This window comes from Ipomoea nil, unplaced genomic scaffold (assembly GCF_001879475.1).
Source record: "Ipomoea nil cultivar Tokyo-kokei standard unplaced genomic scaffold, Asagao_1.1 scaffold0164, whole genome shotgun sequence".
Classification (NCBI taxonomy): Eukaryota; Viridiplantae; Streptophyta; class Magnoliopsida; order Solanales; family Convolvulaceae; genus Ipomoea; species Ipomoea nil.
In genome coordinates this window covers 198,578-218,805 of record NW_017616592.1, presented here as the reverse complement: position 1 = coordinate 218,805, position 20,228 = coordinate 198,578, and the positions used below count along the sequence as shown (strand labels likewise).

The 20,228-nt window shown below is 41.3% G+C and overlaps 1 protein-coding gene across 2 annotated transcripts; it reads left to right on the top strand.

The window, feature by feature from the left end:
* Positions 1–8,839: 8,839 nt before the first annotated feature.
* Positions 8,840–12,575, top strand: LOC109174847 (mediator of RNA polymerase II transcription subunit 19a-like). 2 transcript variants are annotated; one of them, XM_019324079.1, is made up of 4 exons: positions 8,840–9,080; positions 10,196–10,251; positions 11,760–12,049; positions 12,133–12,575. In XM_019324079.1, the coding sequence occupies exons 2-4, from the start codon at positions 10,221–10,223 to the stop codon at positions 12,403–12,405; spliced, it is 594 nt and encodes a 197-aa protein (XP_019179624.1). In that variant the 5' UTR covers positions 8,840–9,080; positions 10,196–10,220; the 3' UTR covers positions 12,406–12,575. The 2 variants fall into 2 exon arrangements, with proteins under 2 accessions (XP_019179624.1, XP_019179622.1); XM_019324077.1 differs by having other exon boundaries at positions 8,845–9,054.
* The last annotated feature ends 7,653 nt before the right edge of the window (positions 12,576–20,228 follow it).

Below are 20,228 nucleotides of genomic sequence, written 5' to 3'. Positions count from 1 at the left end.
CTTAAACAAGCACAATGATAACAAGCAAGATGTGCCCAAGGAGCACAATGTTAAACAAGCACGATGTGCCTTAAGGAACACAATGTGGCCTAATCAGAAAAGCACGATGTGTCAAGTCAAACAACGATGTCTTAAACAAGCACAATGACAACAAGCAAGAAGTGCCAGGAGCATGATGTCTTAAACACGCACAATGATAACAAGCAAGATGTGCCCAAGGAGCACAATGTTAAACAAGCACGATGTGCCTTAAGGAACACAATGTGGCCTAATCAAAAAAGCACGATGTGTCAAGTCAAACAAGCAAAAAGTGCCGAGGTCAAACAAGCAAGATGTATCCAAAGGAGCACAATGTGTCTTTTATGGAGCACACTGTGCCTTTTAAGGAGCAAAATGTGACAAAAGAAGCAAGATGATAAAAAAATAGATAAATTCGAAAGAATTTATTTTGATTCATCCCACATGCCACAAGAATCCAAATTGCCTGAGGACATGATCAGAACAATAGGGAATCTTATCCTAAAAATTAAATCATGTCAGAAGAATTCATTGCTAAGAGAAGTTGGATATTTGAAGATGATGAAGAAGATAATAATTTTTAGAAACAACTTGAAAATCAAGTTGAGATAAAAAATATAATCTTGTCAGGCAAGTTGACAATCAAATCAAAATTGAAGACCTACTAATGTCAACAATATCAGGCTATGAAGATTCAAATTTCAAATATCAAATTATCCCACTCCAACGGATATATTTTATTATCTATAAAAGGCCATGAAGACTTGAAGATACAACACGGATGAACAAGTGTGAATTCTAGATATACAGAGTGCTCAAATATTCATTGAAATATCTAGAAAAGAGACTTAGTCTGAATAGTCTCAAAATCAGTTGGAGAGAGATACAATTACCTTTGTATTTGTAATTGTAAAAAGAGTATAGTTGTGTGCAAGATACTCTAGTGAGTGTAGCTGTGTGCAAAACACTCGTAGTTGCTAAGTGTAGCTGTGTGCAAAACACTTAGTTGGCGTTGAGTATAACTGTGTGCAAAATACTCATAGTTGAGTGTAGCTGTGTGCGAGACACTCGGAGTTGGGTGTAGCTGTGTGCAAGACATCCGGAAAAAGTGCTTGTGTAGCGCTTATTCACTATTGTAACTGTGTGTGGAAAATAGTGAATTACTCCTAGAAGTGAATGGAGTAAAGTGGACTAGGAAGATTACGCCACTTCCGAACCACTATAAATTGCCTCTCTCATTTACATACAACACTTACTTAACTCGCTTTACTTATCTATTATTTAACTAACCCATTTACTATTCACTGTCTATCCTAATCTTTCGGGTTTAGTATGTTTTCACGTATGCATGTTACTCAAACTTATCATGCTTAACATTTGAATTATTCTAAGCAAGTTTGACGTGTTGCATGTGACATTCATCATACGGTTGACGTGACACGAAATCTTATTTATAATCTTGAATATTATTGTTAAATATTGAGTGTACCATCTCCTTTAAATATTCAAGATATTCATATCATCCTTACACGTCTTCTGGGCTTATCTAACACGTGCATGTGATTCAATTTATTGATTGGGCATAACTCTTTAAACATATTTCCGCTGTGCACTTTAAGTTAAATACTTCTCTATTTACTTGTTATTTAGAGTTGAAATTATCAGAGTTATTTATTGCGAAAAAGTTTAAAAAGTCTATACACTTTAAGTCGCCTCTATTTTACAAGCTTTAAATATTTTAAAATTTAGGGGTGTTACAGTTGGTATCAGAGCCTAAGTTCGACCCTAGGATAAGACCCCTAAGATAAGACTTTAGGACATTAAGTTCGGACTCTAGGTTCTTAAGTACGTAGGATCTAGGAAGCTTAGGACGCGCGGTGAGGCTGTGAGTTTATCTATCATTACCTGCTTAATTCTTCCCTAGCTAATCTGTTCTGTGCTTCACTTGAAAGTCCCCCGTAATTTATAACATCGAGGTAAGGATGCGAATCCCTAACTTACTATTACGGTCGACATTGACCATGTAGACACCGGGATGGCGCCAAGAAGAAGTCAGTCAAGAACCCCTGAGCCTTCTGCCCAAGATTCGTTAACTCAGAACCTACAACATTTAACTCAGGTCGCCCAGACGCTGAGCAAAGCCATCCTCCATAGTCCATAACAAAAACCGACCACCATCACCAAACGGGGACTCAGATGTAGCCCGCCAAGTCTCGAGCCATCGCCCACCCATCTTCGCAGGAGTAGAAGATCCCACAACCCTTGAAGAATGGATCCGAACATTCGATAAGATCTTCGAGGTAGTGGAGTGCCCAGAGGGACGCCGTGTGGAACTAGCCTCGTTTTATTTCAGACACGAGGCTGATCTTTGGTGGGTTCACGAAGGACCTGCATGTAGGCAAGAACCGGGATTCAACTGGGAATCCTTGAAGGCACGATTACGGGGACGGTTCTACCCCGCACACGTGAGGGCCTCCATGTACGAAGAATTCCTCCACCTGAAACAGGGAATGACCACGGTGATGGAATACCACAAACGATTCCTTGAGCTAGCTCGTTTCGCACCTGAATTGGCGCATACAGAGACGACTAAAATAGAGAAGTTTGTGGCGGGTCTCAATTTTGAAACTTGGAAGGCCTTGACCATAAGTAGACCCCAAACCCTCAACGAGGCTTACACTAGCGCCGCCGACCTTTACCGGATCCAACTTCTACAACGGGGAGTCCAAGAACAAATCCGAAAAAGGAATAGCAGAAGTGGTGGACCGACTGTAAAGAGAACCAGGAACGACTCTAACACAAGAGCGGTTAACCCACCGAACCAAGGACCGCCTATAAGATACAACGAAGCCAACGTAAGACAATTTCTTTGCAGAAGGTGTAACAAGGACCACAGGGGCAAGGATTGTTTCGGGAACACCCTACGGTGCTTCAACTGCGGGGGAGAAGGACACAAGGCCTTCCAGTGCACCCAACCCCCAAGTGCGAAGACCACGGTCACGGTCGAACAGGGGAACGCGAGCAATCGAGGGAACTACGGGGCACCTAGAAAGGTATTCGTCATCAGTCGTACCCAAGCCGACCTCGAAGCCGAAGCTGGGATCGACGTAGAAAATGTAGCCCTAGGAGACGAGGACCCTACGAATCAATTGGAAGAGAATTCGGAAGAAGAATTCTGTCTAGGATAGATAAACTATGAACCCTAGTAAACTACCTTTTAGTAGAATCGCTTACTTAGTTCGGTTATTTAGAGTTCCCATACTTTTAAATAAAAGCCAAAGTTAATTAGTTCAATCAGCTTAAATTCCTCTTACTCCGCCCCTCGGATTAATTAAAGGATTAAAATTCGTGCCTTCTACAATCTACGAGTCCCGAAACCAACATTCGATGAAACCAAAGGATACGACTAGAAAGCCTAATCGGAACTCTTGCCACCCCGGGTAAAACAAAAAGTAGGAAGTCCTCAAATGTATAAAAAGAGTGCACTAAAAGACCAAAGGTAACCACCAGGAATCAAACACTAGACCTTCCATTTCCAAAACCAAACACTTAACCATTAAACCACACTTGTTTCTTGAAACCTTAAGGGAACACAACCTTCTTAACTCCCTCCAAATCCCCAAAACCCAAAATCCCCAAATCAAAACCCTTCTTCCTCCCTCTTCTTCTTCTCTCTCTCTCACCCACCCCAGCCGAGACCTTCCCCAAGAACCCGTCAACAACCCGGTCACGCCCCACACACCACCAGACCGCCGACCGCTAGCCGTCCACCACCACCGCGTCGCCCTCCGCAACCACCACCGACCGCCTGGACGACCGCAGCACCACCACCAGTCCACCGCGTCGCCCAGTCACGCGACACCGCCACCCCTTCGCCGCAGCACCAATCGGCCGCCACACCACCACCGTAAATGCACCGTACGCGGAGGCCCCGCCGCGGTCGCCGTTCATTGTGCTCGCCGGAGAAGTCACCAGAAAAGCCACCGGAATTCTCGCCAGAAAACCGACCCCTCATCCGTAGCCACCTCCTAAATTCCTACAATGCCGAAGAAGCCCACCAGTGCCCGAGTCCCATAGTGGAATGACGCTGACTACACGGTGATCGGAGGTAAAGCACTTGAACCCGACCAATTCTCTCCGGAGTTGGTTGATATGCTTAAATTCCAAGGCCTTTTGGATACCTACCTCGCGATTAAAGGGGATACATATCCCGGGTTGGTAAAGGAATTCTATTGCCATTTGGTAGCTACCAAACGAGGGGACAAGTTGGAGATCACCTCCAAAGTCCGGGGCAAGGAAATAGTGCTCACTGAGGGCCGCCTGACTAAACTCCTAAAATTCACCGCCACGGGTGTGTCAGACTATGACCGAAAGGCATGGGTTAGCACCCGAGACACGGGGTACAAGGATTATCTCGGTTATTTGTTGGGAAGAGAAGACGGTTTCACTTCGGCAACAAGGCCAATTTAGAAGATGTTAACCGCCAAACAAAAACTGCTAGTTATGATCGTGTCCGACAGCTTGTTACCCACTAACAACAAGAGCAAGGATGTGGAAAGCTTGGAATACTTCTCTAAGTGCTAGGTATTAAGACTTTAGAACATTAAGTTCGGACTCTAGGTGCTTAAGTACGTAGGATCTAGGAAGCTTAGGACGCGCGGTGAGGCTGTGAGTTTATTTTCTATTAATTGGCGTTATTCATGCTTTCTCTTGTTGCCACTTCTGCCAAAAATAAATTCTTGATTTGATCTAGTCTCCTGGTGTGCTTCACTACAATTTTAATACCTTGGCGCAGTGTACCTTCTAAAACATAACCAAATCCTCCTTCCCTCAAAAGACATTGATAATAGGCATTATTTCTTATATGTGTTGAATATATATTGTAAATTAGGTGTACCGTTTAATTAATGCATGTCCAATGCATGATTCTAATTAATTGACCAAAGTTCATGTTAAATTTTATATTATAATTTTGTTTGAAAATAACCATCAAAGCGAACTATTACTGTGAAATCAAATCACAAATACAATGAGGGATATGTGTGTCCCACACCTCCCGACCAGTATACGAGCAAGAAGCTCTAGCTAGAGAGTGAGCAATCACATTGGATGTTATATTTTATTTTTTTAATACAATCTAACATATTCATAGTATATGTTTAACAATTATGTCAATTTTGATTGGGATGTGGTTCGAAACCAAGACTTTCCTTATGAAAATCAATTAGTACGTTAAGAATAATAAATAGTTAACGAAATATTCGGTTACTAAAGTTTACACGGATGGAATACATGGGTATTTAGGAAAAGTAAATGATATAGTAGAGAGTAAAGTAGTAAAAATAATTTTTTAAAAATACTAAAATCAAAATAATATGAACCATTCATTTCAACAAATAATCACACCAACATTTTTTAGTTATCGTTAGGGACTTAACTTTATTGACTCTTATTATATTATATTATATATACTAGTTTTTTTTACGCGTTTTGCGCGAATAGAATAATGGCCAATAATTATTTTTAAACAAGTATTTTAAAGTATATCAATGCAATATTATATTGGAGATGTTCATGCATAGGTAAATAAATATTGAATTTGTTTATTTAAATTGATAATTTAAAGTATATAAATGCAAGATTATATATATGAGAGATTGATTATATTGTCACTAAAATAAATGTTTGCAACTTTGTAATAATGTTAGTCTAAATACTTAGTCTAAAAATGATAGTCTAAATAAATACTACTTTTGGTTTAAATTTTTCTAATTCTTCTTAATTCTCTTTTGGGTAGCATTGTGATTGTCTTCATCTTCAGTACATGTCTTTTTTTTTTATTATTTATTTTTTTTTATTGGTAGTGTATCATGTGCAATTAGGTTACTGGTGGTAATATAGATGGATTCATCGTGCAATGAGATTATGATGTAAGAAGTTTTAGATTTGCCTTGTTGTGTATATGATGGGATCTTAGTTGTACTATGAACTCTTTATCTTACAAGCACCTATTGATATTTGGTAGTGCCGTAGTGGTAGTTTTTCCCCTACATGTTTCATGCGTTGTGAGATGTGTGTCGTAGGTTATCATATGAAAGTGTTGAACAAAATATTAATATTTATTATATTTGTATAAAATAATACTTGGTAAATAAATACTCCGTATATATAACATATTTTGTATTATAACTTTGATATTTAATTACAAGATAACGTAAAAAGAAGACAATGGACAATGTAGTGAATATAATAAATTAATAAATTTGAAGGCAATGAATCTTTGAATTGTAGAAAATAAAGATAATATAACTAATGAAATTATATCTCTTTTTAAAATTTTTAATGAATAATTTTTTTAAATAAAGGCATTATAAACATCTAATTCTAAATTAATTAAATGCATATGTATTTTTTTTTTGTAGCTACTAATTTATTTAATTTAATAAGAGTAATAAAATGGTGTACATACTTTTAATCAAAAATAATGAAATCAATGATTTTTTAAATTTATAATCGTTGTTGAAACAAATTGTTTTGAGAGTTTGTCAATGACAATTGTTAGAATTCCTGTCAATAGAGGGTGATAATAAATAATTCAAAATATATAGTTACGATAGATATTGTTATAATGATATAGTAAAAATTAACTTACAAATTTCTTTAGAAGTTTTTATGCATTGATAAAATTCTGATGTGTAAAAACTTGTTTAATTGGAGCCAATGGGATGTCAATATTGTCAATTCTTTGAAAAATGGTCATACCATTTTAGAGTCTAGGTGTAATTGTATTTATGATCAACAACTTTGTAGTTTGGTCACGCAGGTCTGACAATGGTGTAGGAACAATTTTGTTCGATAAAAAAAAATAATAGTATAATATTTGTAAAGTAATGTACAATTGTACCATTATAAAAATACATTAAAAAAATATTAATACCATAACGACCTAAGTCATACCAATAATGCAAAGAAGATTAATTATACGGGGAAAAAAAAAACTTAACCTATTTTTTTTAGTGTTATACAGACTCTATTACAATGTAGTATCTGTATCTATTCATAAACTACTTTCTCAACCTACTGAAGCACAAAGAGTCATACAGAGAGTCAATGCTGACTCCGCTGAGGCTCGAACCCACAACCTCCCACATAGGGGAGTAACATGGTGCCACTTAACCACATAGGTTTTTTTTTTTTTTTTTTTTTTTTTTTTTTTTTTTTTTTTTTTTTTTTACATAAAAATCAAATGATTTTTAAAATTCTTGATTTATAATCTTTGATGCTTAACTTTGAATGTTATTTATTTAGTCGGACTAATTATTTGACCAAAGTTTATGTTAAATTTTATATTATAAATTTTTTTAATAGATTTTAACATATTCGTAGTATATGTTTAACAATTATGCCAACTCTAATTGGGATCGGATTCGAACCTAAGATCTTTCTTATAGAAATTAATGAGTAAGTTAAAAAATAATAAATAGTTAACGGAATATTCTGTTACTAAAGTTTATGCTAACCGAATTTAGGTTATTTAAGGGAAGAAAATAATATAATAGAGGGTAAATAAGGAAAATCATTAAAAACATACTAAAATCAAAATAATATGAACCATTCATTTTAAGAAACAATACCACCTACATTTTTTTGTTCTAGTTAAGGGCCTAACATTATTGACTCTTGTGGACATTCTCAGTTCTGATTTAATGCATTAAGCTTTTGTTCTAAAAAAAAAACATTATTGACTCTTATTAGAATGGTATGTATATGTATAGATGTAGATGTAGATGTATAATATATAAATAAATGAATAAATAATATATATATATATATATATATATATATATATATATATATATATATATATAACTCATGCACATTAATCACAGATCCGCTCACCTTAATTTTGACTTAGATGCAAAAATTACAAAATTGCCACCGCGTTTTTTTAAAAACTTTGATAATCCTGAACGTTGATTAAAGCGAGATGAATGGCTCAGATTAAACCGCACAACCGCACCTGAAGCCCTCACCCGCACGAGAACCTAAATATATATATATATATATATATATATATATATATATATATATATATATATATATACACACACACACACATTGTGGGTCGAGTGGGGTTCTAAGCGAACTTTATACATAGAACCTGAATCTAACCCGACCACCACGAGTTTACTTCTTTAAGACCCACCCCAACCCACCACTACTATCACACAAAAACCCGACCCATGGGCGGGGGAGGGGGAGGGGGGTGGTTTCCGGTGAATTAAAATTGTCATCTCTAATCAAGGCCCTATCTAAAATTATTATTATTTTTTAATTTGTTTTTTAAAAATATGCCTCATCTTGTTATCTTTAACTTAAAAGTATTTTTAAACAATTTATAATTAATTCATATAACCAAAATAGGCATTTCATGAAAAAACGATGTATGAGTGTATGTATACAATATATATATATATATTTTGAAAGTTACTGGCTCTATTACAGTATAGTATCTGTTCATATACTTTCTCAATCTATTGAAACACAAAAACACAAAAAAACCAATAATGCCTCCACTGAGACTCAAACTCATAATAATCTTTTAAATGGAAATCCAATCCGAATACTATTAAACCACATAGTCCTGATATATGTATACAATATATTTATATATTTTTTTAAAGATATTAGGGATTTAGGGGAGAGGTAGGGCGGGTACTTTCTGTTCCCAATGAAAAGTGAAAATCTCTCCTGTTCCCGCCCCTATTTCCTAAAATTTTCTCCATCAAATCAAATTCCTACTCAGAGACGGAGTGCGATTGACGTACCTAAATATTAGTAGGGTCTTATGGGCAAAAAAATTGTTTAATAATTAAGAAAATTTCATTATTTTCAACATATCAAGGGGTCATAGTGGCAATAACCTAAGGTAATATAATTCCCCTCTTTGCTTTGTTTACTTCCGGCGTCAGGGTTTCAGATATCGAATCGGGGCTCTTCTCGCCGCTTTGATTCCCTCCGTCAAATCCCCCGCCGGTAGGTGACTGTGCTAGCTCCGAGCTATATATTCTTCTCTCTGCATCATATTACAGTTCAATTAACTCTTTGAATATTTAATACCTAGCGATAATACATGCTAACTCGTTTCATTATTAACCACTTGTGTGTAATTTATTGAAATTCTTTCGGTATTGTAGAATTCATATTAAAAAAAAAAACGAAGAAAAATAAGCAAGTCATCGAAAATTAACGTTTTCATGAACTCTATGAGTCATACTTAGTGTCAATCTTGGATTGAGTATTTGAGTATCTCTAGTGCAGCATTTTATAACTTTGTAGATGTCAAGTTGAATCAAAGAAAAGATGAAGGAGGAAATTCAGTGTTTATTTATTTGTATGTCCTTGTTTGGACTTTGGATTGTAGGCTGCATTATAATATTTTTGTTTCTGTGTGAATTAACGTTATATCTGCATTTGCACTAGCAGGCAGAGTAAAATTGGTTTAGTTGGTGTTCTTATATGTTCATTGCTTAGCATATTTGCCTAGAAATCAATCTTAGAAAGAAAAGATTGTCCAATAGTATATGGAGAAGCGAGGTGTTTGTATAGTACATTAAAAGTTAAGGGGTAGTTTCTGAAAAAAGTTGATTTCAAAGTTCTCCACCACCACCTTCTAATTATTTCCATTACTTCCCTTTCTAATCAATCATAGTATGCTTGTTGTTCTACACTGATACTTTCATTTCCTTTCTGCTCAAATCCTTTTAACAACAAATCTTAGCTTTTCTGAATGAAGGCGAGATGGTTCTAAGACTGAAAAAAAATAACCAAGGAATCTTTTGACTCTAGCAGTGCTAATGCAGCTTGGTGTATGGTTATTAGTAAAACTAGCATATGGAGTTGGTCTTTCGGTAGCTTAGATGTTCTTTTGTCAGTTTCATGGGATTTTGGTTACATATTAGATTGCTATGTTAATCTTTGTTATTGACTCCATACATTGCCAAGTTTTCCTCAATCTCGAACAACAAAGTGACTTGAGGGGGTGGGCTTCTGTATCTGTGATAAGTGGATTGGATTGGATTCATCTTCTAATGCTTTAGTTGATCATTGTAAAACAATTTCTAATGCTTACATGTCATCATTTTTACAATGTTCTTTTTTTTCCTCCACTTGTTAGGGTTGACGAGTATACAATAGTTCTAATGGATCCTGAAGGTAGAAAATTTGGAAGAGGTAAGTCAGTTCACATACATACACAAATATGTATGTATATTAATTAATTATTTATGTATTTAATATTTATTCACACCTGCTATGTGATTGTTTGCTTCTTGGATGGTTGTTGACTTCTTGGTAGTAATATCTTCATTGCGAAGTTTATTTTATGCAACTGTATTTGTTTTCTAAATAAATTTGCTGTAGCTGTTACAGAAACTGTTATTTAATGGGTGTCTTATATAGTTATATTCTAATGTTTCCCACTTATTTTGTTTCGGTTTGCATTATTATAGATGCTGGCATGCTGCTTAATCCTAATTTTTTGAACAGTATGCATTTTGTTTAAACCTCAGTTCTTTTGCTGTTAGTCACCTATGAAACTATGCGCCTTTATCAGCTGATTACTACTAGCTAAAAAGTATTCCCTTATTATGTACTACTACACTTTATTTTTTGGCCAATCTGTGCTTTTCTAGTCACTGTTGATTAGAGCTTCACGATGATAGATTGGTTCGTGAGGTTTAAACCAGTGATAAAGTGACATTAGAGCTTCAGTATTGCTTCTGATCTAAAGCTGATCAGTTGATGAAATTTTTAATCATAGATGCTCTAACATCTGCTACCTGTCTTTCTTCTGTATTTTTCTTTTTTCCTTGGCTTTTTTATTACTATTTTTTATTAGTTTTGACTATTTTGTGATCTTTTGCTGTCATGTGATATTAGTCAATAAAAGTGGTTTCCAGAATGTGAGGAATTTATAAACAGTCATTTGACCATGTAAAAAATAAATGCAATTTTGAATTCTAGGTATTGAAGGGCCCTCCCACAAAAAATACCCACATTAACTAATATCACTCTCTAACCTTAAAGCCTCTGATGTAAAGAGCTAAGAACATTCTAAAACATCATTCATCTGAGCCAGTTCCTGTCAGACTTTGCTGCTAGCTTTTGAAGTTGTAGGATGACATCTTTTCACTTCTTACATCAACAGATAATATCCTCTTTCAGTAGAAAAGATGAAATAAGTGGGTTTAATTAGGAGTGTGACGATTTCCTTGGCTGAGGGACCAATTCCTTGAATTAGACTAACTGTAATGATTATTGGTGAAGTGCAATTTTGCCTCATTTCTTAAAAGCAGTATCAGCATAAGTATATATTTATACGACCTTATACTCATAAAGATCTAATTATACATTAATTCCTCATTAATAATTTCAAATATTCAATATTAGTTTGATTTTTTTGGATGTAAATATATGGTTATGGAAGAAGGAATTAACTTCTAATTGGATGTGCTATGATACACATTCCGCATTCCACATGTGCATGTGAGCTTTGACAAAGCTTGATACTATGTTACGAAATTGTGAAAGAAAATTTCCTTCAGGGGTCCGTTACGGAAAGATTTATTACTTTAAAAGTGGTTTATTTATTTTTGTTTTGTAGACCGAGTGAATTAGATAGTTTGTCATAGGAGAAACTTCTCCTTGTTGACTCATAAAGCTATAAATCGAGTTTTCAGGGCCTAGAGAGCTAGGAGGTTCAATTGATCTTCTAAATTATTATAAACTTGAGCGGCATCATGAATTTTTCTGCAAGAGGTCACTACCGTCATCAATTTCCAAGACTCAGTACCTTCACAATGTTGTGGGAGAGACAGAAATTAGGAAAGGAGAAGGAATGGAACTTGATCAGCTGTTCCAAAATTCCACTAGTGTGGGATGCGGACACAAACCGCTGCATCCTTTTCAGTTGGATGTTCTCATGGATGCTTTTCAGCTGCGAGAAGCAACTTCTACCGACCTGCCTTATGTAAGAAATATTCAACCTCTGCCTTTGATCTTCTGTGGTTGATATCTGATTAGTTTTAACAATTGCTGGCTTTGTGTCACTAGACAAAGAAAAGGGCTTCTGGTGGGTCAAATTTGAAAGGTGAAGATAGGGAGGAGAAGCATAAAAAACACAAACACAAAAATAGGGAATCAAAAAAGGACAAACACAAGAATATAGAGACAAAAATGGGTTCTAACATGCAGTCTCAACCCCGCGTTGATGCTAGCAGGAACAAAGATAAAGAGTATAAGAGAACTGTGGATCATAGTTTTGGTTATGACCACTACTTGAAACAAGAAAGGGTGTCAAAAATTTCTACTTTTTTGCCATTATAGTAAATTGCATTTGAAGAACGATGTTGAGCTTGTAGTCTTGTTACTTAACATGTTATTTTTTCACCAAAATACTTGTAGTCTTTTGTTTTCTTGCTGTGATTACCTTATTCATAGTTACACTTAATGTAGTCTTTCTGCTTCAAATCAGAAACTGTGCAGGATTTTTCCTAGCCTTGGCTATAGTGTATCTCACTTGTTAAGTGAACTCTGTTTTATAAATTACATTTTTTAAAGACTGTTAAGTGTGAAGTGATGGAAAATATTTTTCATTTTATGTTTTATTTTCGTTTTTTCTACATTTTTTCAACTGTTTTTATTTTTTATTTTTTATTTTTGTTTTTAAAATTTTTTACTACCTCTGTCTCATTTTATGTGTCGTAGTTCGGTTAATGAGGCTTTGATTGAAATTATTTTTAATTCAATTTTTCATAATATTAAATTTAGTATTAATATACTAAATTTATATATTTAGAAACTAAACTAAAAGTACTATTAAAAGCATGTCATACGCCACATTCTGTCATTTGTTATGCTAACCTCCACATCCACATTGATAGTATAAATTCCACGTAATGCGGTCAAGATACCAAACAAGATCAAGCCAAAACAAATAAAGGCTTTTATTGATCAAGAAAGAACCTAATACAATCTAAATGACTATTCCGAGGGCCGACTGACTGTGGTCGGGCAGCTCTGTAGATAGTCTATCGATCGTTCCAAAAGTCCCTCACACTATAGCTGCCGTGAGTACTTATAGCCGTTAGGCCGAAGACACAGTTCCGGCCAGCCGGCATGTAACCCACGTAGCATCCACGCGTCACCATCCTGTAAGCCTTCTCTGTCAACGTGTAACGCTGCCACGTGCCTCTTCTCGAGATCCTTAACAAGGATAGCTAATCGGGTGAGGAGGGTGCTCGGTCGGGAAGACTATCGGTCGGGTCCGACCGTCTTCTTATAAGAATATCCGACCTGTCAAACCTGCACAAAGAACAAGACAAATCGAGCCATGTCGGTCGGGATATATCCTACCAAAAGCCCCCCCAGCTCGGGCCTTTTTGACCGCTCGGGAAAAAACGGGAAGGGATGAAAAAGTCCAATCACTCGGCCTGCCATCCCGACTAGACAGCTGTCGCTTGTCGTGCCACGTGTCGGCTTCTGCGCGCCTCGGAGTCTGTAACGGTCGCGTCGCGCAAGTGGGCCGTTTTCCCGCCCAAATTTTTCCTATAAATAGGCGCTTCTGAGGTTCATTTGAACTTTTACCACTCTGCAAGTATCAGTCGGAGCATCCCGAGCGAATCAACCGAGGCATCGATCGAGCAAGCAGCTTCCAACTTCCAACTTTCTCAACTAAGACCAACCAATCGGTAAGTTTCTCTTGTCCCTCCTTGTATCTCCTTTTAACTCTTCTTTTACTTTCTTTGTACCAACGACCCCCGTAACTCATTAACCCCGACCGAAATAAAACGACCCCCAACGCTGAAACGACCGTCTCCTTTATGAAGGGGACATGTCAGACTTTGAAAGCTAAAACATCTCGGGCCCGGACTGTGATGATGCGGTCGAGCAACTCAATGAAGAGATAGAAATTGAGGCATCGTCGCCTGAAGTCGTCGAGGTCGTTCAACGTCCGAACAAGACCCCCGAACGCCAAAGCTCCTCTAGCTCAGAGAGCTCCTCGGGGTCAACTGATTCAGACAGCTCGAGCAGCGGCAGCGAGAGCAACAGCGGTACCTCGACAAATGACCGCGAAACCCGGTCGAGGACGTTAGGGAAACGCCCATCCGAACGATAGGGGATGACCCCGGGGCTTCTACTCCTGCCCACGATCGGGAAGTCACGCCCGAGCCAATGGAGGAAGAGCCGGCCGTACCAACCGTCAGACCAGAGCTCGTTTTCCTTAACAGTGAAAGTGTCGAGCAGCAAGAATGCTTGCTGACGATCGGTGAAGCGGCGAGGATCGCCGAAAGGCTGAGCGGTCGAGTTCGATTCGACACGCGGCGTTCCTTAGGCAATATAATGGAACGCCACCAGGGAAAGTGGATCGAGATGCACTATGATTCCCTGATGGCCCCGATCACTTTCCCTCTCTCCGGACTCTTGACCGCGTTCTTGGGCTATTACCGGGTATTACCCGCGCAGATATGCCTGAACGCCCACCGAATCCTGGCGTGTTTTCCTCAAATATGCGCTCGGCATGAGGTTGCCTGCTCGATGGAGCTTTTCAACTTCATCTACCAGGTCAAGACCTTAGCAGCGAAGTACGGGGGCGGTTTTTTAATGATACAGTCCCGACCTGATCTATGTACGATCGACAACCTGCCTGGGAACAACCATGGATGGAAGAACCGCATCTTCTCGGTTGAATACGACCCATGGATCCTCCCGGTCGACCGGACCTGGTCTACGCATTATACGAAACAAGTCCATCCGGTCGAGACCAAGGCTCTCCGGGATGCAGTCTTTCGGATCTCTAGTGAGATCCATGAATACAAGATTTTTCGGTCGAGGGAAAGCTATGAGGCTGCCCGACTGCCGCCACCTCAATACGACCTGGAGGAGAAGTACAAAACCCGACCAACGGGCGTATCGATAGCGATAGCGGTTACTCGGGCCAAACCGACCACGAAAGGTCTAACACCTATCTAACTTTCCCGATTGAAATTGTAATTTGCTTGCTTTAACCGTGTGATCTTTTGCAGATATGGGTCCTTGACGCAACTTCCCGTCGGGCAATGCACCGCGAGCCTCCCGATCCAAAATAGCGCTCGGAAAGAAGAAGGATGATGCCGGATCATCCGACAATAAGGAAGCTGAGGGTGAGGCTATCCCGAGCGGTCGCCCCTTGGGCGCTTCCACGATTACAACGGCTGAAGGGGTCGTGATCGAGGACACGACGACTGATGTCCTGGTCGCCCGGACGGTCGGCCACAAAGGGAAGGAGAGGAGACCGTGGCGGACACGGACGAGGGGGGCGCACTCAAGCGCCGAAGAAAGCAAAATAGCCCCCCGAGCGGGGCTATCATGGGCGACGACTCCATCCTCGCCCGTATAGGCAGCCTCCGACCGATCAAGGAGGACATCAGCAAGATGACGCCTGCACAAGTGGCCGAGTGAAGCGGTCAGGAGCTGGTCGAGGTAAAAATCGATCATCATGCTTATTTCGCCAACTATAGTTGATCGAGCTAACTCGTTCTGTTCTTGCAGCTATCCCGATCGATCCAACACCTTCAACGCCAAGCGATGCTGGCCAACGAGGCCACCGCTCTGAAGAAGGTCGTCGGTCGGCGTGGGAAGGAGATCACCGAGCTCCAAGACAAGCTGAAGTCGACCGAGAAGGCTTTGGTCATTACGGAGAAGGCGGCCGGGGCATCCCTGAAGGAAGTGTCCGACCTCAAGGCCCGATTTGGGAACCTTGGGGACCTTGCGAAATTTCTTTGCCGTGATGAGCCGTCCGGTGAGAAGTTCCTCAAGGAACTGATGAAGACCAAGGTCGGGGATGACCTTATCTGGCAGTTCGGGCATTGGGCCTTCAAGTTCGGGCAACGAACTATGCGGGAGGAGACCCGATCCAACATGGAGGAGGTCTTCGAGGGCGACGACTTGAAGTCTGTGTTGTCGACCCTCCCGGATGAGGTTGGCGACCCCGGCCCGGCGCCCTTCACCGAGCCAACTGAAGAGGATGCAGCCCATCCCAACGGGGCCGTGAAGGATGGGTACAAGGTCGTGTAGTTGCCGACCGTGTAATTTTGTTTTTTGGTTTTTTGTAAGTGGACTCCGTCGGGAGCCCGGTCCCGCTTTGTACCGGGCACCTTTTATTATTTAATAAAAGTCTTTTGCCAAACTTCGTCTGCTCGGTTTTTGCATTTTTATTTAATTGCTTCTTGGTCATCCCTTACTCGACCTTTGGCCTATTAGCCTCTTGATGATTTGTTGGCCTTTTCGTTCGGGACTTGCCCGACCATTTGGCCTCCACCTTAGCCCCCACACTGTGGCGCACACAAGGGACGAGTGAGTGCGACAGTGGAGAGAAGTTAAGCTGATCGGAGATATTTTGGTGTAGCTCTGCCATCCCCGATCGATGGCGTGACCCGAGTGTCCGCCGAAGATGAGCATATAGAGCCGGTCGTTAGAATTCGTCCGGCTAAGATGTAGATGGCTATTAGAGCCAATTAGGTGTATACCCCTATCGGTCGGGACCGAGGCAGAGGTGTGTACCTTGACCAGTTATGATTGAAATCTGACCCCGGTTTAATCGGGTAAGTTTAAACAACATTATGGTCGTGGGTCTGTCACCCCTCTTGTTCGTTGATGCTGAGTCTCGGTCGGGCGTTGCAGGAGCAAGACCATTTTCTGAAGCAGATCTAAACTAACCTACTTCGTACTTAAGCGATAGGAATAAACCGATCGGGCCGCCGTGTGCAAACAGTCGAGCAATCACCGATCGTAGATACATTAATAATTCTCACACGCAAACGGTTAAATATTTACAACATTTACAGAAGCAATTAACGATGAACGGGCTCACTCGCAGGTCGAGCCCCTACTCCATCTACAATTACATAACCAGACTAATGTCTGAATAAAACAAGGTTTTCCGAATTCCACGTACCCTTGATCAGTCTTCCGGTCGTTGTCTCCAACCGGTAAGTTCCCGGGTGCATGACAGCTGTGACAACATAGGGGCCTTACCAATTCTGAGCTAATTTGCCCCCTTCCAACGGCTTGCTCGCCTCTCGACACCGTAGAACGTAATCTCCCACTTGAAAGTAGCGAGGGTTGACCTGGACGTCCTTTGAGCTCTTAACTCTCTTCTGATACTCAGCCATACGCCGAGCGGCAATCTCTCTCTTTTCCTCGACCCCGTCCAGATCTACGGCCATGGAGTGTTCATTTTCTTCGGCATTGTAGGATCGCTCCCTGGCGGTCGGGATCCACGCCTCGATCGGTAGCCGAGCTTCAGCATCGTAAACTAAGGCAAATGGCGTCTCCAACGTTGCCTCCCTCGGGGTCGTGCGGTACGTCCAAAGAACATATGGGAGTTCATCAGCCCAGCTGCGATCGGCCGAGTGCAACTTCTTCTTCAAGCCTTCCAAGATTGTACGGTTAGCGTTCTCGGCTTGACCATTGCCCTGAGGGTAAGCCACTGACGATCGGATGGATGTTGTCCCGATCGTTGCAAGAAAATTCTGAAAGTACTGCTTACGAACTGCCGACCGTTGTCGCTGATGAGATGAACGGGTACGCCGAACTGGGAAATAACATTGCACCATAGAAACCTAGCGCACTGCTAGGAAGTGATCGTGGCTAAGGACTCGGCCTCGATCCACTTGAAAAAATAGTCTATGGCCACGATGACAAAACGTTTCCGACCGGATAGTTGCGGGAAAGGTCCCAAAATGTCCACCGCCAACGAGCAAAAGGAATTGCAGTCGTGACCGGCTGATAGAAGGTGGCCGGTCGTCCAGGCGTCCGAGCAAATAACTGACATGTTTCGCACCCTCTTGCGAGCTTTTCACAATCAAGCTGGATAGAAGGCCAATAGTACCCGATCACCATAATACGGCGAACGAGTGACCGGCCTCCTTGATGCGACGAGCAGATGCACGAGTGCAATTCCTTCATCACCAAATCTGCTTCAACCGAAGTCAAACAGCGCATGAGCGGGCCTCCATACGACCGCCTATACAAACGGCCTTCTTGAACCTGAAACCTTGGAGTTCTTAACTTGGCCTTCCGGGCGCGCTGAGGGTCATCTGGTAACCGACTTTGCTGGAGATATTCCATAAGATCCGAAATCCAAGTTTCCTCCGACGGTTGGATGGGTGCGACCGGTAACCGGTGAATGCTATGTCTCGGGATCATTAAAATCCGAGCGATCTTGGACATGTGTTCCGGGGCGTCTTGCGCCAACTTAGACAGGATATCGGCATCAGCATTGTCTAGTCGTGGAACATGCCGAACGGTGTATCCCTGGAATATAGTGAGCTTCTCCATGGCGAGGTCCCGGTTGGCCTGTAACCGCTCTCCATTAACTTCATAATCACCCAAGACCTGCCCGACCACTAGTGCAGAATCGGTCTGAGCCCGGATATATTCAGCCCCCAAGTCCCGAGCGCATTGTAGGCCATTAAGAAAGTCCTCATACTCGGCTTCATTGTTGGTCGGATGGAACTGATACATTAATGCAAAATAAACCTTGAAACCTTCCGGGCTTGTGACCACGACCCCTCCTCCTGCTCCTTTTTTGCTGCTAGACCCATAGGTCGCCAACGACCACCACTTTGCCTCGGGATCTTCGACCTCCGGGGGTTGTATGTCCCGAGCGGTGCATTCGACCAAGAAATCTGCCAAAGCTTGACCTTTTATAGCTGGTCTTGGTCGGTACTCGATTGCATACTGGGTCAGTATCAACGCCCACTTGACTAGGCGTCCAGAAGAAGAAGCGATACGGAGAACTTCCCGGACCGGCTGATCGGTCAACACATGAATGGGTCGACCCGGGAATACCGGAGCTCGGGACCATGGAGCGCGTGGCTCACATAGTAGATCGGTCGCTGGACTCCCTCCGAATCTGTTCGGCATAGAACCGCACTTACAGCTCGATCGGATACGGCGAGATAAACATCTAGCTCTTCTCCGAGCTCGGGCTTTGACAACACGATCGTTGACATTAGATATTCTTTGAGCTTGTCAAAAGCTCCTCGACACTCATCATCCCATGCGAACCCATTAACTTTGCGCAATACCTTAAAGAATGACAAAGAACGCTCGGCTAGTTTGGAAAGGAAACGGCTCAGTGCTGCTAACCGGCCGGTCAATTGTTGCACCTCCCGAACAGTCGTGGGTGGTTGCATATCAAGAATAGCCTAGACCTTGGCAGGGTTGGGCTCGATTCCTCTCTTGGTCATCATATAGCCGAGGAACTTTCCCGTTTGCACCGCAAACGTGCATTTGTTGGGATTCAATCTCAACTGGTACTTCCTCATGATCTGAAAATATTCCTGGAGATCCCGAGTATGGTCGGCCCGGTCCCGACTCTTTACCAGCATGTCATCTATGTAAGCTTCCATCGTTCGGCCCAACAAGTTCGCAAAGAGCATATTGATCATCCTTTGATAAGTTGCCCCTACATTGTGGAGACCGAACGGCATCACTCAGTAACAATACAACCCATCCGGTGTGACGAAGGCTGTCTTGCTTTCATCTTCATGGTGCATCATAATCTGATGATACCCTTTGAATGCATCCATGAAACTCATGAGCTTGGTCCCGGCCATCTCATCAACCATCTGATGAATACTCGGGAGCGGGTACGGGTCAAACGGGCATGCTTTGTTGAGATCGGTAAAATCGATGCGCATCCTCCAAGATGGAGGCTTGGGAACAAGAACAACTCATTCGGGATAGATGACCGGTCGGATGTGCTCGATCGCCGCCATCTTTTTCACCTCCTCTCTAACAAATTCTCGGCGGTCGGAGGATAGATGCCGAGTCTTCTGAGCGACTGGTTTCGCTGCGAGATCTACAACAAGCTTGTGGCAAATCATGGTACGATCGATCCCGGGCATGTCTTCAGGCCCCCATGCAAAGATGTCGGCAAATTCCCGGAGGATTGCCAGTACTTCACATCTTAGCTCGGGGGTGAGGGCCCGACCAATCTTGATTTTCCTGTCTGGTCGTTCCTCGGACAAGGGAACCTCTTCGATCTCCTCGGAATGCTCGGGTTGCTCGTTCCGATTGCTGGTAGCCTCCTTCACAATGGCCTTCACAATGGTATTCACACGGGACGTACCAGCATCGCGCCGATTGACAGCCCGTGTATA

Bases quoted from the DNA above. Each gene is read 5' to 3' on its own strand.
- LOC109174847 (XM_019324079.1), top strand. From the start codon at position 10,221: ATGGATCCTGAAGGTAGAAAATTTGGAAGAG. The intron at 10,252-11,759 runs GTAAGTCAGTTC...TCGAGTTTTCAG, and splicing joins AGGTAGAAAATTTGGAAGAG to GGCCTAGAGAGCTAGGAGGT. The intron at 12,050-12,132 runs GTAAGAAATATT...TTGTGTCACTAG, and splicing joins CTTCTACCGACCTGCCTTAT to ACAAAGAAAAGGGCTTCTGG.